This window comes from Colobus angolensis, unplaced genomic scaffold (assembly GCF_000951035.1).
Source record: "Colobus angolensis palliatus isolate OR3802 unplaced genomic scaffold, Cang.pa_1.0 Scaffold62, whole genome shotgun sequence".
Taxonomy (NCBI): Eukaryota; Metazoa; Chordata; class Mammalia; order Primates; family Cercopithecidae; genus Colobus; species Colobus angolensis.
Window position 1 is genome coordinate 6,858,098 of NW_012119821.1, and position 25,985 is coordinate 6,884,082.

The 25,985-nt window shown below is 34.9% G+C and overlaps 1 protein-coding gene across 3 annotated transcripts in view; it reads left to right on the forward strand.

The window, feature by feature from the left end:
- The window catches only part of HSD17B4 (hydroxysteroid (17-beta) dehydrogenase 4), an 87,932-nt gene that overhangs the window by 59,343 nt on the left and 2,604 nt on the right, over window positions 1-25,985 (forward strand). For all 3 annotated transcript variants that reach the window (XM_011963685.1, XM_011963686.1, XM_011963687.1), the window contains 7 exons: window positions 2,783-2,848; window positions 11,195-11,264; window positions 11,874-11,980; window positions 13,080-13,166; window positions 15,892-15,978; window positions 17,298-17,436; window positions 22,375-22,502. In XM_011963685.1, coding sequence (XP_011819075.1) covers window positions 2,783-2,848; window positions 11,195-11,264; window positions 11,874-11,980; window positions 13,080-13,166; window positions 15,892-15,978; window positions 17,298-17,436; window positions 22,375-22,502 — 684 coding nt within the window. The remainder of the gene's footprint in view (window positions 1-2,782; window positions 2,849-11,194; window positions 11,265-11,873; window positions 11,981-13,079; window positions 13,167-15,891; window positions 15,979-17,297; window positions 17,437-22,374; window positions 22,503-25,985) is intronic.

Here is a 25,985-nt window from a genome sequence, read left to right on the forward strand (position 1 = left end):
TCATTACTTACAAAGGAACCCCAATAACATTAAGAGCTGACCTCTGACTTCTCATCAGAAACAATGGAAGTCAAAAGATAGTAGGCTAATGTATTCAGAGTGCTGAAAGGAAAAAAAAAACAAACCAATAATTTTATAACCAGCAAAATGATCTTTCCAAAATGAATGCAAAATAAAGACATTTCTGGACAACAAAAACTGAGAGGATTTGTTGTTAGCAGTCTTGCCTTACAAGAAATACTAAAGAAAGTTCTTCAGATTGATAGCAAGTGACCACATACTGTATTTATGTGGAATACCCAGGATAGGCAAATCTGTAGAGTCACAAAGTAGATTAGAGGTTGCCAGGGGCTGGAGGAGAAAGGAGACAATAGAGAGTGACTGCTGATGAGTATAGGTTTTCTTTTGGGGACATGAAAATGTGCTGAAGTTGATTCTGGTGATGGTTAGACAGCTCTGCGAATATACTAAAAATCACTGGATTTTACATTTTAAATGGGCGAATTAGATGTGTATTGAGTCAGTAAAGCTGTTTGAAAAATTAATCTTGATCAATATTATATGAAAACAATATCCCGGGCCCACATTTAAAAAAAAAATGTGCTCACTTACTGCTTGGATGTGAAAAAATTACCTGGACAGGTATTAACTGAGTATGATTTATGTGAGGTTGTATCTATTCACCGGTAGCAAATTATGAGTTGTTAAGAACCCTAAGGCAAGTTATGCACTGCACAAACATATGCAGTGGCATTGTCTGAATGAAAAGCTTGGAAATGTTATATTCACTCTTAAAACTTGTAAGCTTTTAGTGAAGATATTATTTTAGAAAGGGTAAAATAATACAAGTCTGAGGCTGTATTAGATGAAGTAAATATAACATGCTATTTGTTTTTCCTTTTTAACTGTATGTTCTTTTTTTTTTCTTTTTTTTTGAGATGGAGTCTCGCTGTATCGCCCAGCCTGGAGTGCAGTGGTACGATCTCAGCTCACTGCAACCTCTGCCTCCTGGGCTCAAGTGATCCTCCTGCCTCAGTCTCCCAAGTAGCTGGGATTACAGGCGCCCACTACCATGCCTGGCTAATTTTTGTGTTTTTAGTAGAGATGGGGTTTCACCATGTTGGCCAGGCTTCTCTCGAACTCCTCACCTCAGGTGTCCTATCCACCTTGGGCTTCCTGTATGTTCTTTTTAATATTGGGCAATAATGAATTATTGTAGAGCAGAAAATAATCTAAACTAGATACCATTCTCTGAGCACTCATCACAAGTATTACTTGTTGCTTTGAGAAAAAAATCAGAGATGATATCGAGTCATGGTGAAGCCCTGTGCCATAAACGAGTTTCTAGTCTGTTAACAGTAATAACTACCATGGCAGCACTGTCCATCTTAAATGCCCTTTGTATACATGGCATACAATGGATTTTGTGGAATAAAAGGTACTCAAAATTTTTTAATTTTTAATCAGGCTGCCCTCAGAATCAAGACAGGTTCAGAGAACTCTTGGTACTCAGAAATTTTAAAAGACTGCTCAGGACCTATAGATTGAAGTCAGGTCCTCCAAAACCTAGTAGAATGCATTGAAAATAAATATACAAATAAAACCTGCAAAATACACTGGATACAACTGAAGCAAAGGAGTGTAATTCATGCAAGGATTTTTGAAAAACAGCAGGCTGCCTTTTGTTTGTTTTTAGAAGCGGCAGCTTCCCCCATGATCTTTTTTTATGTTTTTGGGTGTGGGGAGTTTGTGAGGATAAGTTTGGGAATATATCTAAGCGTGGCATTTTAGTAATGAAAAATCACGGATTTCTTAACTCTTTTTTTTTTTTTTTTTTTTTTTTGAGACAGAGTCTCGCTCTGTCGCCCAGGCTGGAGTGCAGTGGCCGGATCTCAGCTCACTGCAAGCTCCGCCTCCCGGGTTCACGCCATTCTCCTGCCTCAGCCTCCCGAGTAGCTGGGACTACAGGCGCCCGCCACCTCACCCGGCTAGTTTTTTGTATTTTTCAGTAGAGACGAGGTTTCACTGTGTTAGCCAGGATGGTCTCGATCTGCTGACCTCGTGATCCGCCCGTCTCGGCCTCCCAAAGTGCTGGGATTACAGGCTTGATTAACTCTTTAAAAGGATAAAAACTTTATTGTGGAAAATTTACCTAATTGAGAATAAATGAATAATAAAATTTTGCCTCTGTTATAAATTATTGAAAAGTAGATATTAGCTACTTGAATTTTTTATGTTTACTTTGGTTTAAATCAACCATAAACTGGCACTCAGATACTTACGTTGTAGATGTTGCAAACTTTTCATCAAAAAGGAGTTTTAAGTGTTGGCATTAAGGGATCATAATAATTCAAATATTTTTGGTAACTGACTGTTATTAAGATGGCAAATTAAAATATGCAAGGATTTAAAAGACCAGTTTTAAAGACTGAATCAATTTAGATGTGAATTGTATGTCTAATTCTTGTAGTTGTTCTCGTCTTTTACATAGGGAAAAACTGTCCTTAACTTTTTCTCCATTGTGGCCTGGAGGACGAATCTGATTACATAATTCTTTACATTTAAAAAGGTCATTTCAGGCAAATCATAGTGTAGATGAAGCTAGGAGTTATGAAATTTTAAATATCATTATTTCCTGAACATGAATTTTTTTTTAAAGCTCTTTTATCCAATTCGCAGAGTTTATTGTATTGAAACATGGTTGTGTATCAAATGTTAGTTTGGTTAAAGAGAATAATGATAATTTACATTTAAGATTTAACATGTCATGTCTTAATTTTAGGTAGCTGTAGCCATACCTAATAGACCTCCTGATGCTGTACTTACAGATACCACTTCTCTTAATCAGGTAAGATTGTATTTTTGAAAAATGATAAATCCATCTGGTTGATGACATTTGTTAATTTGTAACTCTGATACCGTATAACATTATGCATCTAAAAAGTAGGGCCTGTTCAACATAATAAACATAAAGACATGTTTCCTGCGATTGCAAGTTATTTTTTGTAAATTTTTAGTTATTAATGTTTTCCCACTAGATACCAAAATAAAATATAAAATGGTTTTTTATTAGTCCATTTAAAAAGCATTGTATGTTGTTGGTAATGGAGTACTTTCTTTGGAGAGGCTGCCCACTTTAAGACTGAAGAATTTCATGAAGGCCTCAGAGTAAGTGCAGGATAAAAAATAGTTAAAAGGCAAGTATTAGTCATCCTTTCCTCTTGGGGAAAGAAAGCAATGCCACACTGCTTGGAAACAGATTATTTTATACCAAGTTTAAAGGACAGGCAAATAAAGCATCTTAGAAGCAGTAGGTGATTTAATCTTTTTTGTTTGACATAAAAAATTTGTTTTCTGGTGAAGGAGATAAAATGTCCTGTCAGTTCACAAATTCTGTGAGCATAGAAAAATTTGTTTAAGAGGCAAAAAGCAACCATAAAAGTGAGAAAAGCAAGTTTATTTTTGAGAGACTTCAAGATTCTTCTCTAAGATGGCCAGCAGAGTAACCATGCAGATATAGCATAAAATCCTTAAACCTCTGGAGTGATACAGTGTGTGAGCATGTAATAACAACAAATTGTTCATAAAGTTCACTTAAAAAATTTTTTTTGGTTGTATTTTAGAGGAGAGCAACACACAGTGGGGCCTACCGGAGGGTAGAGGATAGGAGGAGGGAGAGGATCAGGAAACATAACTAATGGGTAGTAGGTTTAATACCTGGGTAATTAAATCATATGCACAACACACCCCCATGACAGACAGTTACCTGTGTAAGAATCCTGCACATGTACTCCTGAACTTAAAAGTTAAAAAAATAATTTTGGTTTGTTTGCTATGAAAACTTCGCAGGACTTACGTTTCCTAGCAAATAGAAAAGTAATCTCATGAGCCAGAGAGAATTAAAGTTAGTGCATATGTAATTTTTTTCTGTACCATATAATCAGGTGATGGAGGGAGCATTGCTTTATTCTTGCCTTTAAATATTTTTTCCATCCATTACGGTTTCTTATCAATTTCTTAAGAATGCACTCATATTTATGTTTACATAAGGCTTAATTAAGAAACTAATTCTGTTAGAGTACTAAAAAACAGAAAAGGCTCATGGTTTCATGTTTTAGAAAACCCAAGAAATACCTCTTTATTATACTGAAGTAAAAAATGTGTCTGCTGTAAATAAAAGTTGAATAGTTTCCAAGGTTTGAATTTCTACACACAGTAAGTAGAGGGTTTTTCTTTCTTTCTTTTTTTTTTTTCCAAATGACTAAAACTTTTTGTTAGTTTTGAGGTAGGTTTTAATATTTTGCTGCATGACAAAAGACAGTTTTTAAATCAACAATATTTTTTGTGTGAATAATGGGCACTCATCATTTGGCAGAGGTTCTTGGCCATTTTGTATTGCATGATAATTAGAAAATATGATGAAAGCTATATACCAGTTCCCTGAAAAACATTTTGCATAAAACTTTGTTGTAAATTTCAGGGAATTTGTGGGACATCTGAAATTGGATCCATGCTATAAGAAATACAAGTCACTTAGAAGAAATGTCATCTATTGTCAAGGAATGGAAGGAACACTTGGATACTCAAGATGTAGATGTCTGAAATAACTAGGCTACCTATTCCAAGCAATGAATGTTTAAATACAAGGCTTTGATTTGTAGTATAAGTGTAACAGACATTCAGAGAAGGGATACACATTAGGGAATGACATATAGAAGGGTTCAATAGTAAAAATGGGACTTTGCTGAGATGGTATATGGGTTGTTCTCTCTCCGGATGTGTAGGGCTTGCAGTGTGTTAAGAAGTAATGATGGAGTGTAAGAAAGGAGAAGAGCATGACGTGTGTATAAAGGGTAAGAATTAGAGCATTCACATTAGAGACTAGTGTAGGATGATTGTGCATGGGCAGATCTTTAAGAGAAATGGAAATGAGGAAAAATTATGCCATTATACATAAACTTTATGTTAGGTATTTATATTAACTTAGTAACTTTTCAATCATTAAGAAAACTGGCAACTATATATTTTTAACTCTACCAGTATCACTTCTGAAATGTCTGTTTATAATGTCTTGAGGAAAGTTTCTTCATCTTCAAACTAGTATGGCAGACCCGCACAGTGGCTCACACCTTAAATCCCAGCACTTCGGGAGGCTGATGTGGGAGAATTGCTTGGGCTCAGGAGTTTGAGACCAGCCTGGGTAACACAGCAAAACCTTGTCACCACTAAAAGTAATAATAATAAAAAATTAGCTGAGCATGGTGGCATACGCCTATTGTCCCAGCTACTCAGGAGGCTGAGGTGGAGGATCACTTGAGCCTGGAAAATCGAGGCTGCAGTGAGTTATGATTGCACCATTGCACTCCAGCCTGGGTAACAGAGCAAGACCCTGTCTCAAAACAAAACATAACAAAACAAATGAGTATGATAATACAAGTGTACTTTGTAGTTTTTCATAATTATTAACAGACAATTCCACTGCAATAATCTAGAAAGACCAAACAATAAGTAAATATCAGATGTCAGGCTTTGTATTTGAGGAAAATGAGAACAAATATCCATAGTTCCCCCAGATACATATCTTATACTAAACACAGCCTATTAAGTAAAGTTAATATTTGGCATATCAGTGCTAGTGTCCAGTAAAATATAATTCTTTATTACAATTACTGTCATCTTGAACTGAAAACAGACCTAGGCTCAAAAACAGGTCTTCCAGTGGGAGATCTTCGCAGATTTAGAACACCCCTTTGTGGGGCCACAAAGCTATTAGAAAGATCATGGATGCTGGTTGGACCATCTGAGTCACTTGCACATAACTGCCAGGAAGTGCTTACTATCTGATGGGATCATCTAAAGTGAACTGCTGATCAACTCTGTATTTTAGATGCAGAGACTGATTGCATTCCAGATGCTGCAAATACCAAGTCATATCTTCTAGAGTGTTCTTTCTCTCTTATTTTTATTTGGACCTTTAGGACCATAAAGAACTCATGTAAAGTCATTAAGAATCAAAGCAACACAAGCATTCATCTCATCTAAAAGAGTCCCAGCATTTAATTTAGTTTCACTAGAATATTATCATAATTTTTTATAATTCTGCTTCTACTAAACGATCACAGTATGATACACCAATTGTCAACTTTTAAAAGAAAAAACTTCTTGTACATCCTCTGGTCTCAGAATCTGTGAGAGGTATTGCTGACAGCCATGTTCGAGGTCCCACTCGCAGCTCCAGAAGGCTCCTTTGAACTTTTTGTCTAGGCTGCCACAGTACCCGTCGTCTTTAGTTTCCAGTATGTGTCACCTTCACTTCACTGATTGTGGGTGAAAGTTTGAGATAAATCATTGGGAATCAAAAACAAATCATTGAGAAACCAAAAAAATGACCATACATTTATAACTACTCCCTGTTTTTTTTTTTTTTTGACAATGATGTATTATTTTCCAAGACTCTGGGCTGACTGGGTGATCTTTCTGCTACAAATGTTGTAGCTGCTTTTAGATGGCAGCTGGGCAGGGCTGGAAGGTTCCAAGATGGCTTCTTTTGCATATCCGGGGTTTTAGTGCTAGCTATTGGGTGGGGTGCTTCGAATCTTCCCCACATGGCCTCTTTCTTCATGTGGTGTGTCATCTTCCAGGACCTTTTTTTATGGCCTTCAGTGAGACCCCCATTTAGATTTCTGGAGTTATTTTTCTGTGTAACTTCCTCCTCTTCAGTACACACAAATTCAGCTGCATCATCCTTTCAGAATTCTAATCTATATTTGTAACTCAATGAGACCCCTTTGCTATGTTTGAAATTTCTGAATTGCATTCTGGGAACTGCTGTCAGAAGGAAGCGGTACAGTTGTAGAGCTCATCTTGTTTGTTTCTTTTCTGTAAAGAATTGTAGTCCTGCATTGCCTGCTTTCCAATGTCTAGGAACAGTGGTAACCCCCACCTTTTTCTTTATAATTTTTCTAGTTGTTTATGGTGGAAGAGTAAGTCCATTCCAGGTCCTATATTATGGCCAGAAGCAAAAGTCGTATATGCCTTTTTTAAAGCCCTTAGTGCCTCATTTTCCCATTTAATCCACGACTGTCTAGTTTTTTAGTTTTTATTGCTGTCCCTTGACTTCATTTGTTTCTTGTATAACAGTCAAAAGAGCTGGCCGGGCGCGGTGGCTCAAGCTTGTAATCCCAGCACTTTGGGAGGCCGAGACGGGCGGATCACGAGGTCAGGAGATCGAGACCATCCTGGCTAACACGGTGAAACCCCGTCTCTACTAAAAAATACAAAAAACTAGCCGGGCGAGGTGGCGGGCGCCTGTAGTCCCAGCTACTCGGGAGGCTGAGGCAGGAGAATGGCGTGAACCAGGGAGGCGGAGCTTGCAGTGAGCTGAGGTCCGGCCACTGCACTCCAGCCCGGGCGACAGAGCGAGACTCTGTCTCAAAAAAAAAAAAAAAGCAGTCAAAAGAGCTTATTTTACTTCCTTTTTCCCCTCTTATTGTTCCCATTTTGGGGGATGTATTATTTTTATTGTTTAGAGCATTTAACATTTATATATTATTTCCACTTTTCTGCATCTTTCAGTTTTATATTTGCAATTGAATATGTCAACCCTTTTGCCAAAGCTTCTTAGTCAGCTCTTAGTTGGATGAAGCTCCTTCTGTGGAAGGTATCCCAAAAAGGGCTCACGTGTATAGTGTTGCCTTGATTTCTGTATATTTAAAACTATTTACCCTAGATACTTGAAGGGACAGCTTTGTTGGATATAAAATCTTATTTCTTAAAAATGGTGCATCATTGTTGTCTTACTTTGTATGTCGCCTTTGAAAAGTCAGATGCCAATCTAATTATCTTCCCCTGTAAGTTACTTGATCTTTACCCTGAGGCCCTCAAGATTATTTTTGTCTTTTAAGTCTAATGGTTTTGCTGGGATATGTCTCAGTCTTCCATGTTGCAGGTCAGTCTTCTTTATATACTGGTGGGCCTTTTTAATATGTATATTCGGGTCTTTTAGTTTTATAGTATTAAAATTTTAAATATTAGTTCTCTTTCATTATTTTGTTTTTCTTTCTTTGGATACTCCATTTATATGTACATTGGATCTTTTTATGTCTTTCAACTACTTTTCTTCTGTTCTTTTTTAGTTCCTTCTTGATCTCATTTTCATTCTCATGGTTCATTTCCACCCTTTCTGCCATCCCCTTATTTCATTTTTATTTGAATGTGTTCTCCTTTGGGTACCTTATAATTTAGTCCTCATTTCTTATATGATTTTGATTTTTTCTTTCAATTTCTCTCTTGAATGTAACCATTACTTATTTATTTCTTCATGTATGTCATCCATTTATTTTCTTAGGTTTTGGATTTTGGATTCAGAGTGTTTGTTTCACGTCCCCAAATGTGTGAGTGTTTTGTTATAGTTTTTTTCTGTTTGGTAGTTTGTTTATTGAGGGGGGTGGGGGGGTGGAATTCATTTGCTAAAAGGTTTTGTTTTGCATTTTCAGTTTTAGTTTTACGGTAGCATTGTATAGATAAAGAATATTTACCTCTGTGCATTTTGCGGTTTGGGATGGTTTCCAAGATTCTTAGTTCAAAATTGCCCTTTCTCTCTGTGTAGCAAAAGGCAGTTTCTTTAGTGGGTGGCTTTAAAGAAGGAGCACTGTGGGGAGGTGTTTTATTTAAAAAAATAAAAATGAATTATAAATTATCTTGTAGGATCATTAATTTCCTCTCTTGCTTCTTTTTTTCTTCACCATCCAGTTTTCAAAGGGGATATCTCGGTTTTATATTCTACTCCCAGAAAGTGATGCCTTTCTGAGACTGCCACTGGAAGGCTGGTGTACTGTTAATTCTTTTAACTATAGTCAGTGCTCTAATCTTCCAGGATTCATTTCAGTATTTTTGCCCTTAAGATGGATTTATCTGGGAGTGATTTTCCTTTTCCCTCTTCCATGCACTGCTTTTGCACCCCGCCAGCCCTGCCACTTTGCAGTAGCTTTCAGAGGGTTCTCAAAAGTTAGCAGTGATAGAAAAGTGGTGTTTATATTAAGACTCACTGGAATTTGAAGTTTGCAGTGTTCTCTGTCTTATAGTTGCACTGTAGGCTTGAGATTTGTGTAGTTTTATTTGTTCTCGTTATTTGTATATTTTTTTGGAGGATATGAGGACTTAGAAAGCACTAGTTTCCTGAGCCTATTTATTTAGCATTTAGTTTAACTTAATGGTACAATTTTAAAAAATCAAATTAAGAAATAGTTTACTTGTATACAGATTATCCTCCCACCTACTTTTAATATGCAATATAATATATAGCTATTTGTCTTTTTCTTACTTTTTGGTGGTTGTTATTTATAATGACATTTCTAGGCAGAAAGAAACAAAAGAAACTTTTAGCTTTCCTTCTGAAATATGCCTTTTCTTCCAAATATGTAGAAGATAAGCTTTGGCAGTTGTCATTATTAATTGAACAGTGCCTATTTTGTGTTATGATTGAATGGGTCAAACATCCAGTCAGTTGGCTTTTGTCATTTCTCATAATGAGCCTTTTTTGTCTTTGTTTAACTAACTCTGTTATCTATAGAAAGCAATGCCATCATTGAAATAATGTGAGATATTTCATATTAATATTTCTTTAGAACATTGTTTTCATTTATAGGAATGATATATGTGGGATAAGAATACTAGCACTAATCTTAGAAACTTGGTTGGTTATGTTGTTGCTATAATCTTTAACACATTTATTGAGGTATTATGTATCAAATATAATACCTTGTAAGCTTTATCCCACCTTTTTCCAACTACTCTGTGAGAGTAAGTTCTGTTAGCCTCTAAATGTTTCTAAATGAGAAATTGAGGCTTAGAGTGGTGAAGAAACTTGCCCATTAATGGTAGAGCTGGCTTTGAATCGAGATCTGCCTGGTACCAAATCCCATGATCTAGCATGTGTTTGACAATTTCCTGTCACAATTTCAGGCCCTGAAATGTGTCTTTCTTTCATTTGTATACAACATCATGGTATATATTTGCTAACATTTTATTATATAAAGTGCTTTTTAAAAATTATCATTTACTTCCTTAGCATCTCTTATAGGATCTTGCAAGTCACCAGTATTCAGTAATGGCTTATTTGATTTCATTATATTAAGAAGACTTGTAAAAGAAAGAATATTGAGTCATTGAGAAAGTGAATAATCTATAGAATCATTATATGGAGTGATGGGGAAGGAAAAGAGCTTATTGGATTTATGTAAAGCATATTAAAAAGAAAATCATGTTTTCTTATGAATTACAGAGTATTTTCTATAAATAAAACTTGTTAAAATAATCAATATTTTAAAAGTAATAAATGATCAGTAATTTTAAAAATAGATGGCTAGTCTTCACATAACATTTCAGTAGTCTTTGGAAAACAGCACAGCAATTAATGAGAAAGGGAAGAAGTCTTGAGGCTGACCTAGAAGGGTCAAGGTTACAGATACATTAAATACACTTACTATTAGCTGTTTGGTGAATTTCTTCCTTTCAGTACTGGTAAGTGCTTTATAACTTGGAAGAATGTGCCGTTTAAATGCCAGAAAGTATGGTGACTTTTTCCCTATTGTTATCCAGGCCACACTGCTAATCCTACCTTATCTAAGTAAACTAGTGATGTGGATATCTGGACTGAGCAGAACTTTTATCATAATAGCAAGCTATCAGTTCAATCAGTTTTCTTGCAGGGTGAACTAATGTTCAGGATTTAGTGTACCAGCAGAATGAAAGTTAGTGAGAAGTCTTTGATGTTTCAATGTCTGATGTGGTCTTAGAAGCTTCAATTTAAAACACCCCAATAAGAAAGCTGGCATAAATTTTGCTTGCTTAGAACAGACTATAAACATTTACCTTATCTGTGTATAAATGGCAGTAGACTGATTGATTTCTTTTTGTGAGTCTCCTTAGGCAGTAGTAACAGTGTTTTACCCATATATAATTCTTGGCTTCCCTTTCTATATTTTTTTCCCTCCCACTGATTTTAGTGGCAAGTGTTACAAAAACATTTCGTTATATGTAATCTTTATTGTTACAAATAATTATTTTTAAAATCAGAGCCTCAGGTACATTATGATACAGTGCTTATACCAATAACTAGCCATGTTTCCTATTTTTCATCTAATCTATTTTAACAAAACACTGAGTTCTATTTATGTTTATGCTTTCTCCACAGGCTGCTTTGTACCGCCTCAGTGGAGACTGGAATCCCTTACACATTGATCCTAACTTTGCTAGTCTAGCAGGTGAGCTGCCGATAATATGTATCAATGAAAAATATTAGCTATTTGATATTTAATTAACTAAATAATGTAAAGACACTACTACTTATGACTGGTAGTTTGAGCAACATTTTAAACATGTTATTTATTACATTTATGCAAAGGATATGGAAAGGTAGGAAATGTGTTCAGAAAATAGTGCACTTGAAATTCAGATTATGGTGGATGGAAGTTCCTGCTAGTGCGAGGTCTAGGATAGGACCATGAGGGTGGGTGTCCTGAGGTCGTTGGAGAGAAAGCAAGGAACTGAAAGGTAGGGAAGGATCATCTACCTATGTGGATATTGAGAGTACCCTGGATGGTTTCATGGTTACAACCAAAACTAAACAAAACAATTGTGTTTCCAGATCTCTCACATTCTTTTCCTGTTTTTTTTTTTTGTTTTTTCTTTCTTTATTTTATAATTTCCTCCCAGGAAATACTCTTTAAAAAATGTCTACTGTGTTTCTTAAAATAGATGGTATATTTCATGCTACTGCAGTCTAAAGACATTTTTACAGTCCTAAATTAACTATACTTGATTTTGAAACTTTAAAGGAACGTGTATCTAACTCAGTGTTCTCTCTTTCCTAGGTTTTGACAAGCCCATATTACATGGATTATGTACATTTGGATTTTCTGCCAGGCGTATTTTACAGCAGTTTGCAGATAATGATGTGTCAAGATTCAAGGCAATTAAGGTAAATGTATATTATATAATTTGAATATTACTTCCTTTTTCTATCTTTAGAAAAGAAAAGGGGTTTTAGTGATTTAACTTAAAATAGATACTGTACTACAGCAATTTACATTTTTATTATTTCATTGACCTGGCAATCAGCACACTTTCTTTTTGTAGCTCTAAATAGCTCTGTTGCACATGCACCAGGAAGGATGCACAGTTGCCATTTTAACATCAACTGGGTTGCTTTATAAATTAATTAGGTGCATATATATATATATATATATCAGTGCATATGCCTTGAAAACTCAAGATTTGCTTTTTTTTTTAAACTGTTTTATCATTTTCCTTAATTTAATTAAAAATGTTAAGTGGCTGATTAAGTCCAATAAACATACATCTACAGCAATATAATGACTGTTTATTGTTTTAACTCTGTACTTTTTAGTTGATTTCAAATTTTTATCCATTATAAGTAACAAAATATCCATGCCCACATTATTTTTGTGTAAGTTTAAGCCAAAACATGTATGCTTAAAAAAGTTTAAGGCATTGTCAAATAGCTCCGAAAGCTTTTAATTTATTCTTCATGCAGCAATGAAAATATATTTTCTGATGCACTGCCTTTGATAGCACTGATTACTCTCATGCTTTGTATTTTATTACAACTATTTTTTATTATCCAGTAATATATACACAGAGAAAATAATACAGACAATTATGAAATAAAAAGTGAAATTATTTTGCCCTATATACTCACCCCAGGCCTCATTCCTCAGACTTAATTTGTGCCACTTTTAACTATTTAAGTTTTTCTGAGGTACCTATATAACTTTACCTAATATAATTATGGTTTTATTTCTTGATTTGTCAAGATAAAAAACATTATTTTTTGATTCCATACTTTGAAAGATAAAGAATCGGCTTACTTATGCTAGTTACATCTTTATTTTACTAATTTTTGCATATTATAGTTAGGTCTTTTATGAATTTAAATATCTTTAAACCTCGAGTTGTTTTTTCTTTTGTGCTCTCTAATTTGCTTTCCAATTTTTTTCTCCTACAAGTAAAAGAGTTACCTTTTAAAACACTTTTAACCCCACAACTCTTTTTTAAAGGCTCGTTTTGCAAAACCAGTATATCCAGGACAAACTCTACAAACTGAGATGTGGAAGGAAGGAAACAGAATTCATTTTCAAACCAAGGTATGAATTTTGCTTTGCCACCCTTCTCACATGCTGTATCTTTGTGTTCCATCTTATCATTTTTTTTTTTTTTTTTTTTTTGGTTAGTACTATGGATAGAAAATTTCTTTTTGTAACTTTTAATTAAAAATAAGATACATCTTGTCTGGGATTTTCAAAGTTTTTATTTATCAAGCAACACTTTTTTAAAAAAAGGCAAAAGAAGTGTTTTGCACCTTGTGTTTTATTTTCTCTTTTATTTTCAACTAAATTGGTACCTGTCTATGTAGCAGTGGCCCAGATATTCTGAAAACCCAACCAACCATGTCTTTTTGGCTCAACTAGTCAATCAAGTCATTGTCAAAATATCATCTTAAAAATCTTAAAGGCATGACTCAGACAGATATACAGTGAAAACATGACAGAAATCTATTTGACTCATTAGTGAAGGATCTTGCAATATGATAAAACATGTTCAAAAGACAGTTAGAACAGCATGTTTATATGGTCCAATAGGAAAGTCGTTCTAAAATAATTTTGCCGAGTTAGAGACAAAATTAGTTAATATCCTGCAGAACAATAAAATCTTACCCTTTATGATTTTTCTGTGGACAGAAATCATATGCATCTTGATTACACAAAAATCCACAAATTAACAAGTACATCACAGAGTCTGGGCCTAGCAAATAGTAAATGACAAGCCAAATAAAGGTGTACCTCCCTATAGAGTGAGGTTATTTTGGGGTGAGGCTGTTATCAATACTCCAGTAAAATACTCAAAGGATAGGCAATCATATGTTTTATTTGCAAGTTATTGAAAGACAGTTTTTGTTAACACAGTTGACCAGGGTAATACTTTTTGGCTTGATCATTTCATGCTATATAGAGCATATTAAACAACTCCAATGATAATGGTAATAGCTTTCATTTATTGAGAACCTGTAAACTGGCAATAGTATTTTCTTTAATATACATAATAAATCTGCATGTAAATATAAGAAAATCTGGGTTCCTAAGAAAATCTAATCTAGGTGTCCTAAATAACTTGCTCATGGTCACACAGCAAGTGGTTGAGCTGGCATAGAAACCAGATCAGCATGGCTTCAAAGCTTTGATTCCAGGCCCCAAATGTCTTTTTTGTATCATGTTTTCTTTCACAAATAGATAACTCTGCAAAATTCTTCTTACATGGTTGTCTTACTCCTAATTCCTTTCTGTTGGTTGCAGAAATCATTTTCCTGCTTAATCTGTACATATTGTTTATTTTACTTTTCAAATTCTTCCTGTCCTTTAGGCTTAAGTTCAAGCTCCACTTTGCTCTTAGAGACAGTCTCTTACTATTCCCCGCTTTCCTACCCATACATACACTCAAATTAGTGTTCTCTGTAAGCCTTTGCAGCTAATATCTGTGTCACATATTTTGGAGCCCTCACATTTCCTAATTTGTTTTGTATGAGTAAGTTTTGCTTTTTGATTGAGATTATGAACTCTAAAAGTGTTAAGGACCGTGCCTATATTACAGGTTTTTATTTTCCTGCAATTCTGGTGATGAATAGTATGTAAATAATTGTATGGATACAAACTTGAAGGGCTGAGAAATGATTAAATGTCTAAATATAAAATATTCTTGCCATTTTGTTAAATCCTAAGCATGCTGTTTTATCTTTTCAGCGTATTTGCTATATTTTTCTTCAGTGATTATAGATATTCTTTTTCTATTAGTTTTAGGACTCCTTCTCTCCCTTCCTCCTTTTCTCACTTTCTCCCTCCCTTCTTCCATTCCTCCTTTCCTTTCTATTCTTAAGATATAAGAAACATTTTAAACCAGTGTTTTAAAATGATTTGTTTGACTTGGTAACAATAAAGTAATTTACTAAAGTGCATTTTCTGAGTTAATTATCTCTTTCCATGCTTTTCAATGTATGTAATTTGAAGTAAAGAGAACAAATTACTTGAAAGATCTTTTTTCCTCCAAAATATGATGAGATGTAGTCAAGAGAATGATCTTCTTGATGTTAAAAATCAAAGTTTTAATAAATGCTACCTTAAACTTTAGAAACTTATCCTATACATTTGTAGCAATACCACAATTTTTATGAAAGAATAGCCATTGGAATAATTTGAAATGAGGGACTAGGAATTAGAATTTGAGTTCCTTTAATGACCATTTTGATAAAAGCCTATTTAGGCATTTAACTTATGCTGTGTACACTTCCTCTTGAGATAAGACCTGGAATTACTACTTAAAAAACACAATTATGGTTTGTTCCTAGCCAGTTTTATTCTGTATTAGCAGAACAAATGTACTCTGAGTACCACTGCCTCATGTGACTATTGTGCTATGCTTTTTACTATTTATAAGGATTCAGCATGGACTGAATTCTGTTTATAAGAGTTCATCCCCTGATCCCCACTTCCCCCTAAAAAAATGCCCGAAATGCCAAGGCCCAGTCTCTATCAGCGTATTTACATTGGAATTTTGGGGGATGGGACCTCATAAGGTTTTTTTTTTTTTCTAAGGGCTCCAGTTGTTTATAAAGCCAGGTTTAGTAACAGTTGTATGAAATCATAAAGCCTTTGTGTTTATTCATCTTGACATTTACTTTATCAGCCTTTTATTTTATCTGCATTATTATATTCTTTTTCATATGAGGCAAAAATATAAATTTTAAACTTTGTACTGTTTCACAGTGAAATTACACTTCCATTGTAATCAGAATAAATCTTTTTTTTTTCTTCTCCTGAGGTCCAAGAAACTGGAGACATTGTCATTTCAAATGCATATGTGGATCTTGCACCAACATCTGATACTTCATCTAAGACACCCTCTGAGGTAGGTTATAAAGATTAGTATCCAAGCCACTTCCTCATTTAGGAATTTCAGTTAAGGTGACTTTAAGAATGGTTAGGCTACTTTAGAAAATTAACAACCATGAAACTATTCTTAATTCTTGAAGTGAAAGACATTAATTTCAAAACCACTTGGAATAGAAGGAATATTCTGGCAATTTATAAACTTTAAAAAACTTGTTTTGCAGAATACTGGGATATCTTTCAAGAGAACGTAATTTTCTAGTTTTAGAGGAAATAAATCAGTTGTTTAATCAGAATCTTAAGCAAACAGCGTTTTGGAGAAAAATAGATTAAAAAGTTGAATATCCTGTACCTTTTTCTTGATTTAAAGATTTATATAAAGCTTTGTATGCAAATATATAAACCAATAGTGTGTGTAATTCATTAAAACATTGTATTCTTTATTAGCATGCTGGGACTTTTGATAAAAATGTTTATTTCTGAAATACTAGCTTTGTAATGTTGAGGTTTTGATCCCCATGATCTTTAATTGTCTGTTATAAACCACATAACTGACTGAAAATTAATATTCCTTAAGAATAGGCTAAGAAAAACAAAAAAAATTTAGACCGGGCTCGGTGCCTCATGTCTGTAATCCCAGCGCTTTGGGAGGCTGAAGTGGTTAGATCACCTGCGGTCAGGAGTTCAAGACCAGCCTGGCCAACATGGTGAAACTCCGTCTCTACTGAAAATACAAAAATTAGCCAGGCTTGATGGCTTGATGGCTGGCTCCTGTAATCCCAGCTAGTCAAGAAGCTGAGGCAGGAGAATCACTTGGACCTTGAACCTTGGAGGTGGAGGTTGCAGTGAGCTGAGATTACGTTACTGTACTCTCGCCTGGGCAATGAGTCTGTCTCAAAAAAAAAAAAAAAAGGAAAAAAACAAAACAAAACAAAAAAAAACCCCAAAACTTAAGAAGTTTTAGAGCCGTAAAGAAATTCAGATTTCATGTAATGTAGTCCCATTTTATAAATAAAAAAATGAGACCATAGAAGTTGATTAATTTGATCAGGATCTTTCTGAAGTTAGCTAAACATAGCTTGTCCACTTCCTATTTTTCTTTTAAAATATTATTTCTGAATTCTAATAAAAGTAAAATCCTCTTATTAAGAGCACTGAGGCTCTGAGTGATGTATATAAATATAAAGAAAGTATGAAAGACACATTGTATGAAGAAAACTGACTTATGTACAGAGTTTTAAAAAGTCATTTTTTTTGCACATATATTTTATAATCACTTTTCTCCTTGAGTTGTTTTTACAGAACTTTTAAAGTTAATTTTTTTGTTGTTGTTGTTAGGGTGGGAAGCTTCAGAGTACTCTCGTATTTGAGGAAATAGGCCGCCGCCTAAAGGATGTTGGGCCTGAGGTGGTGAAGAAAGTAAATGCTGTATTTGAGTGGCATATAACCAAAGGCGGAAATATTGGGGCTAAGTGGAGTAAGTTATAGCCCTGATTTTATAATATTCTTAATTCTTAGTAAATAAAAAGTATCTTTTTAACAAAGACCTTTGAAGGTAGGTAAATCTTACCTTTTTAGGTAAGTTTTTTTTCTTTCCGTGGGAATAAATAGGTTTGGGAATGTCCAAAGGGGTGTGTGTGTGTGTGTGTGTGTGTGTGTGTGTGTGTGTGTGTGTATGAGATGTAGGGAATCAATTGAAATGAAAATACCTGTTTTAAGATTTCATTGTAACCCTTGAAAGTAGTTTAAACAGTCATCTTGGCTACATGCATCTTTATCAAATTCATCAAGTCAAAATGAAGTATTTTTAAGTCATGATGTTTGACAGTTATAAAGTTATTTTCTTCATACCAAAATAATAATTTGGATTATCTTAATTATCAATATAAAATCACTATTTTCTAGATATATACAGATTGTAGTCAGAGGTGTTTGTTTAGTATCTAGTCTAGGGAAATTATCTATTAGAGTGCCATGCACCCACTATAAAACATCTTGCTGCAGAGAGAAAGCAGTCATATTTCTTTTCACTTGTGGAGGTCCAAGGGGACCCTGGTACCATTTTGTGAAGAAAGAGAAATTAGAGGATAAAAAGAATAAAGAAAAAATATTCTATCAGATCTTTTGCATCTGCCGTGTAACTCACATCCTTAATCATGGCACAAACTTTTATTTATAGAATATTCTGACCTCACCTTTATTTTCCTAGAGATTCTTCAATTAGGTTGAAAACATGAAAAAGGATAGGAGGTAGAAGACTAAGTCCCTAAATTCCCTTTCAACAGAGTCTGTTGCTTGTCACAGTTGTCTTACTGTATTATGGTCATTTGTAATTGTATGTTTTCTCTCATTTGACTTTGGACTTAACCCTGAGAAACGGCTGCAGTTTGTTTATGTCTAGCTTCTAGTATGGTCAATAACACATAATAACTAGCCTGACTCTGTATTTGTTGAATGAGTGTTAAAAGCCATGTAGAAAGCATAGTTTTAAAAAATAGTATGGCTGCCTTTTAAAAAAAGGTTCTGAAACTGATGCTTTACCTTTTATTAAAATAATGCATTTATTGTATGGATAGTGATGTTTATTTTTTATATAGTGTGAGTGAAATATGTAAGTATAATATGATACCAACGAGATATTTCATAAGTAACAAACATATTTTATAGTATTTATTGCTATGAATTTCTAAACCGAGCCAGGAGTTGTTGTAGTAAACCCTTTGAATCCTATTTTATTGTTCTAAGCAACAGTAAAAATTCAGAGAAAATGAAAGATGACATAAAGGCATAAGGAAGATAAAGAATCAGGGGATTTATGTGGCCTACAGAATAGTCTGCTTCTGAAAATTAAAACATAGGTACTCTTATCTGAAACTCCAGAAACCAGAAAGCTCTAAAAATGAACAGTTTTTTTCTCATGATTCACTGGTGGTGAAGCCTGACTTGAACTTACATGATGCTATCAATTGTTTTTAACTCACCTAATGTGAGTTAGACAAGTATAGAAGTAATATACTTGTTTATAGATTGTTGCACTGTTGGGGGCCATTTGTAATATGGAATACATGTTTTATGTATTGTATTTCCTTCCTGAAATCTGATTCCAAATTCCAAAACACATCAGCCTGAAGCAGTTCATTCAGATAAGAAATTGTGGACCTGTACATGTATATAAATAATTCTTGTAGAACACAAGTGTTAAGAGACATGGAAAAGGGTGCTCTCTGCTTTCAGAGAATGGGAGGATTGGTTCATTCAATGAACATTTGAGTATTTATATGCCAAGTTCTCTGCTAGGTGGAGACTACAAATATGAATAGACAGGATGCCTTTTATTTTTTTTAAATCCATAGGAATAATTATTTAGAGGCAGTGTGTCAGGAAAGCTGAAATACTGGAGTTGAGGAAACAAAGGTTGTTGCACTGCAGAGTAAAAGGAAGGAAGACCTCAATTAAGGAAATGGTAATAATGAAGAGGAGAGGGCCTATATAAAACTATTGCTAAGATTGAATTGGCTAACTTAGCTACTGATTATGTCTAAAAAACAAGAGAAATGAGAAAGAGTCAAAACTAATGCTGTGGTTTTGAGCCTGTGTGCTTGAGGATGTTGGCTGCATTACTAGAAGTATGAAACAGGTAGAGGAGGAAGGTTTGGGAGAGAAGAAGATAAATTGTGGTACCCACACTGTACCTGGACTAGATTGTGCAGACTGTAGGTCTGGAATTTAGGAGTAATTTCATAGCTGGAGGCAGAGAGTTGGAAAGCATATTTGAGGAATTAGTAGTTGGAACGAAGAACGTTAACTTCATGCACCATCTTGCTTCATGACGTGGAAAGAAAATGGAAGGAAAATCTTTGTTGGTCCTGCTGTTCCTGTTCATTTTATGGAATAATGGTTCTGAAATTTCCATTTGTCTGTAAACTAAATGAATGTCCTAGAATTTGGCCCACAGGTTTTAAATATGCAATTTATTGGTATTCTAGGCACAGACAATCCTATACTTTCAAATAGAAATCTATTGTTTGAATGTATCCAATACCTGTAAAATAATATTACTGAAACTTTTTACAAAGATTTATTTCCATGTGCTGAATACAATGTTGCTGAGCAAAATCTGTTTTGTTTTCTTTAGGATGACACATTTAAGCTGGTTGGCTTTGAGCAGTTTGGTGGTTTTCCTCCTGAATTTAAATTTGGTTTCCTTTCACATGTTTGTAATCATTTCCATTATAGGAACATAAGAGGAATTTACATGTAGATAGCAAGATGGTACAAATACTATGGATTTTTGTTTGAATATTATTTGTTAAATAATAAAATGAGCCGAGTTTTAAAAGATATGTACTATAATTAATTGTGTAAAGTCTGCAGGTCTTCATGTACTGTATGTGTACTGTGTGACGATGTGACTGCATGAGGATATTCTTTGACTCTTAGAGGTTATCTATTTTGAATCTGAGACATTTGCCACAATATGTAAGAATTTACAGAGGTTTGGGAATGGGCATTCTTTTGATACCAGAATAATTAATTCTTGAGGATACCATGTGATCATTAAAACCTCTGAGCTTCTGGGTTGGTGCTCATCTTCTAGCAGTCAAACCAGATTGCCGCTTAGGATTCTCAACTTGGATATGAAATAAATCTCAAGGGTGTTGGTTCCAAACATTGGATTTGGATTGAAATGAGTGTCTCATGTGTTTATAGAAAAGTCTTGAAAGATTTTCCATGAAAACAAATATGCTCTCCAGTTAGGAACAGGGGCCTGTTGGAGGCATATCTGCCTCAGGGGTCACCATTCCCAAAGCAACAGTGACTGCTGCTTCTCTTACCAGCAGCAGCTCCTGACTGCATGCTCATGTACATTTATCTTCAAAAGTACACACAAATGCAAAAAATCATTTAAAACAATTCTGACTTTCCATCTTCTATGTGTTATTCTTCTTAATAACATCATTTTGTAATTTTTTTGTTTGAAACAATTTCAGAATTATAGAAAAGTTGCAAAAATAGTAGAGAACTTTTGTCTGTCTTCCATCCAGTTTCCTCAAATTGTTAAAATTTGTATGCCATCTTCTTTACTGTTTTTTTCTATCATATGTGTTTTTTTCTTCTGAAGCATTTAAGAGTAACTTGCAGACATGATGTCCTTGTATGCCTAAGAGACTATTCTACTTTTTAAGAACAAGGACATTCTCTTATCTATTCATACAACAAAGATCAATATCAGGAGATTAACATTGATGCAGTATATTAGCTAATCTACAGATCTGGTTAATATTTCAACAATTGTCCCAATAATGTCCTTTATTGCAAAACAATAATTATTATTCATTATTAAAATGAAGGAAGAAAAAGAATTGATCAGGGTCCAATCTGGGATTATATGTTACATTTGGTTCTTAGGTCTCTAGTCTGCTTTAATCTGGATGAGTTCCTCAGTCTTTGCTTTTCCTGATTCTGAGATATTTGAAGACTGGAGACCAATTACTTTATAGCATGCTTCTTGGTTTGTTTTTAGTTGCTGCTTTTTTCATGATTAGTTTTAGTTTATGAACTTTTGGCAGAAATGACACAAAACTAGTATGCTCTTGGTGTGATTTTTAAAAAATCTTAATTTTTAACCTGAGTTTTTTTCTTTGTATTTGTTACTATTAATATATATTATATATATGTATTTGGGGGGGTTACACATCCTTCTTTCATGTGCTTTTCCATTTAACAAATAACTCCTAAGTATTTTCTCTTCAAGGAAGTACAGGGGATACAAAGACAAAACAATGTTTGTGCCAGCAAAGACCTTCTAATATTAAGGGAAGGTGGCATAAACAAAAACAGTTCCTTCTTTCTCTTGTAGTAGCCCTTTGTGGTTTGTAAAGTATACATCCTAATAGGATCCTCAGGGGTCTCCGAGTTTTCAGATGCCATATTCTCATCTGTTACCTCACCCCTCCCTCATTGAATGCTGTAAAGTATGACTGAAATTGTTATGGACTCTTTCAGAAGCTTAGTTATTACATAAATACAGAGCTAAATATCAACAGTAAGATGCCTATAATGAATTCTGACACTAAGAGAAAATGAATACAGTCTATTTCTTCACTTCTGCAATAAGTTTAGCTGTGATCTTATAAGTGTCTGTAAACTCAAGGTGATGGTGGTGGTTGCAGACCATGACCTGAGCCACTACAGAACTGGAAGTTCCACTTCTTTACCTTGAATTTCTGTATTCCTGTATTTCTCTATTTTGCTTTTTTCTAGATGGCAGATAATGTATAATCAAGAGAATAGTGTAGAATAAGTGCCACATTAATGTGGAAACTATAGAAATGTCTGCATTTTACTTGGTTTATTTTACCCTCATTTTGTGGAGAGAAAAAGATACACATTGGTTTCTTCCTGTTTTTCCCAGCTATTGACCTGAAGAGTGGTTCTGGAAAAGTGTACCAAGGCCCTGCAAAAGGTGCTGCTGATACAACAATCATACTTTCAGATGAAGATTTCATGGAGGTGGTCCTGGGCAAGCTTGACCCTCAGAAGGTAATGTTCTCAAATGTTCATTTATTCATTGTGTTATTGTTTCCTCTTTGACAATTGCAGTTTTAAAGCTGACTCCCAAATTCTGATTAATAAGCCAGGTTTCTTACAACTCTGAGGATGACATAGTTGCTACTGATATTCTGGTTGACAGGTCATATATTTCTTTTTTTTTTTTTTTTTTGAGACGGAGTCTCGCTCTGTTGCCCAGGCTGGAGTGCTGTGGCCGGATCTCGGCTCACTGCAAGCTCCGCCTCCCGGGTTCACGCCATTCTCCTGCCTCAGCCTCCCGGGTAGCTGGGACTACAGGCGCCGCCACCTCGCCCGGCTAGTGTTTTGTAGTTTTTAGTAGAGATGGGGTTTCACCGTGTTAGCCAGGATGGTCTCGATCTCCTGACCTTGATCCGCCCGTCTCGGCCTCCCAAAGTGCTGGGATTACAGGCTTGAGCCACCGCGCCCGGCCTATATTTCTTTTTTAATGGAGTTTCAGCTGACACTTTTTAAGACTGAACCCACACCTGTATTTTTTAATATGTTCTGTTATGTGTTCAAAGGTGAAAAACCATATGATATTAGTAGATACTACATAAAATTAGACATTCCCAATATATAAGATTAAGAAATCATTGAATATTGGAACTAGAAGGGTATTTTAACATAATAGCCAATGTCTGTCTTAGGGTGAATCTTACAGGCATTTCAGTGGAAAATCATGATTAAATCAAGAGTGCCTTCTGTGACCATTATTTAGTTAATATTATTCTGAAACTTTTGGCCAATCCACAAATATAGAAAATTAAAGTAATTGATGTGGCAATTAGAATGGAGCAGAAAAATTTGTGATTATGTAGTTAGAAATCCCAAGGGAACTAACTTATTGATTCTTAGAATGAAGCAGTTCAAACAAATGGCTGAGTGCAGTTATTTAAGAATAGCTTTCACATAGGAGTAATTGGAATAAATGAGGAAATATATGACTTTCCTGTAGAGAAAGACTAAAAGGAATTGTAAAGTAGTATAGTAGGTAAAAAGTAGTCTTTGGCATCAGATAAAATCTAAATTTGAATCTTGGTCCTGACATCCAAAAGCCTTAATTTTCTTATTTGTAAAATGAGTTTAATAATTACAGTGTTTACAAAGGCTTGTTATAAGAACTAAACCCAATAATATGTATGAAGAGCTTAGTATAGTGCTTCGCAGTGCAGTGAACCCTCTGTTAATTTCTTTCCAGGAATTTATTTAGTACCTACTCTGATTCAGGTTCTAGGTATCGGCTGAATTAAGACAAAACCCTACTGTATGGAGCTTCCTTTTAGTGTATTAATGCAAAAGAAATAAAATTTCAAGTTAGGGAAAAATAAGGCTGAGTACAGTGTTAAAGCAATGACTGGCAGACTTTTTCTGTAAAGGGTTACATAGTAAATATTTCAGGCTTTGTGGGCAAGATGGTCTCTGTTGCAGCTCTTCAGCTTTGCCATTGTAGCCTTAAAGTAGCCATGCAGAATATGTAAACAATGGAGTGTGACTGTGTTACAATAAAACTTTACAGAAGCACACAGCCAACTAGATCTGGTTCTCCAGCTGTTGTTTGCCAACCCTTGAGTTGGACTGTGACAGGACAGGGGAACTATGTCAAATTGGGTTGTTTAAAATACCTTCTGGGGGTTTTCGAAGGTACCTGAAATGCCTGATAGAGACTTGAACGGAGTATCAGAATGAGTCAGTATCAGAATGAGTCATCAGGCTAAGGAAACAACCAGTACAAAGGCCTGCAGGCGAGGAATTTGGCTCCACTTGATCTTCTGTGAGCTCCATAGTGATAGAACCACCCCTCTGCTTGACCACTCGGATGAGAAACTTACTGGCATGTCAAACTTTCCGTGACCAAAATAGAACTTGTGATTTATTTTTCTCCCCCCGTCTCTTCCTTCTTAATCAGTGGCACCATCATCTATTTACCCAAATTAATAAGCCCAGAAATGTAAAAATTATCTTAGATTCCTTCTGCCCTTCTGTATCCTTTTCATCCTTACTTCTGCCCGATCTTTCTCCAGAATATATCTTGAATTCATCTTCTCTTGCTCTCTAGAGATATCACCGTGATGCCAGGCTCTGTCATCTCTCACCTGTCTTACTTCCTCCAGTCTTGTCTCTCCCATTCAGTCTGTTGTTCTCCACCCAGGAGCCAGAGTAATCCTTTAAAAATGTAAATCAGATTCGATTATTTATGTTAGTCATTTCTACTACTTTCATTAATTACTGGTTCCTATTTATCATCCCACTTGATAAAAATCTCCAAGAGTTCCTTTTGCATGTGTATAAAATCCAAACTAGCTGGTACCGTGTCGTATATGATGTTTCTTTCCCTTGCTCCTTTTTCCGGCTGCATCCCATGCCACTTGCCTCGTCACCTATAATGCTAATTCTAGTTATTTTATTGTTATTTTGTCCTTCCTCAGTTCCTTCCCGTCTGCTTTTACTCCTTCAATGTCTATGCATTTGCCTTTTCTGGAATTTCTCCCCCTAGCTGTTTGCATGGCTGGCTTCATTTCATCCAAAGTAATTTCTTCCTGTTACATTCTGATAACAACCTGTTTTCTCCTTCATTGCATTTGTAATAGGCTTGAATTATTTGTTTACATTTTACTTTTTGACTCCCCTAGTTTAATGTTCACTCTGTGAGAACAGGGACAGATACTCAGCGTAGCCTAGAATATTGCCTAGTATCCTGTAGACATTCAGTTACTACTCAGGTAGATTAAAGAAAATATAGAAGTAAGGAATGAAAGCTCATTATCAGTAGTTTAGGCTATATAGAAATTAGAAACTTCTGCATGTCAGACTCTATAGTATATTTCCATAAATCGAGGGAAAAAAATAAAACGATGATACATAGTGTAATTCCAAAAATTCTGGAAAGCACTACAATCTCAATAGAAAAAGTGAAGAAAAGTCCATCAATGACAGACTGGATTAAGAAAATGTGGCACATATACACCATGGAATACTATGCAGCCATAAAAAAGGATGAGTTCATGTCCTTTGTTAGGGACATGGATGCAGCTGGAAACCATCATTCTGAGCAAACTTTTGCAAGGACAGGAAACCAAACCCTGCGTGTTCTCATTCATAGGTGGGAATTGAACAATGAGAACACGTGGACACAGGAAGGGGAACATCACACACCAGGGCCTGTCTTGGGGGATAGGGAGGGGGGCGGGATAGCATTAGGAGATATACCTAATGTAAATGACGAGTTAATGGGTGCAGCACACCAGCATGGCACATGTATACATATGTAACAAACCTGTGTATGGTGCACATGTACCATAGAACTTAAAGTATAATAATAATAATAAAAAGAAAAAGTGGACAAAAGGTATGGAGCAGTAATTAATGAAATACATAGAAATGACTAACATACAAAAGAAAAAAAATTTTTCCCAGTATCCAAAAATACAATTTAAAGCATGTTATTTTTGCCTC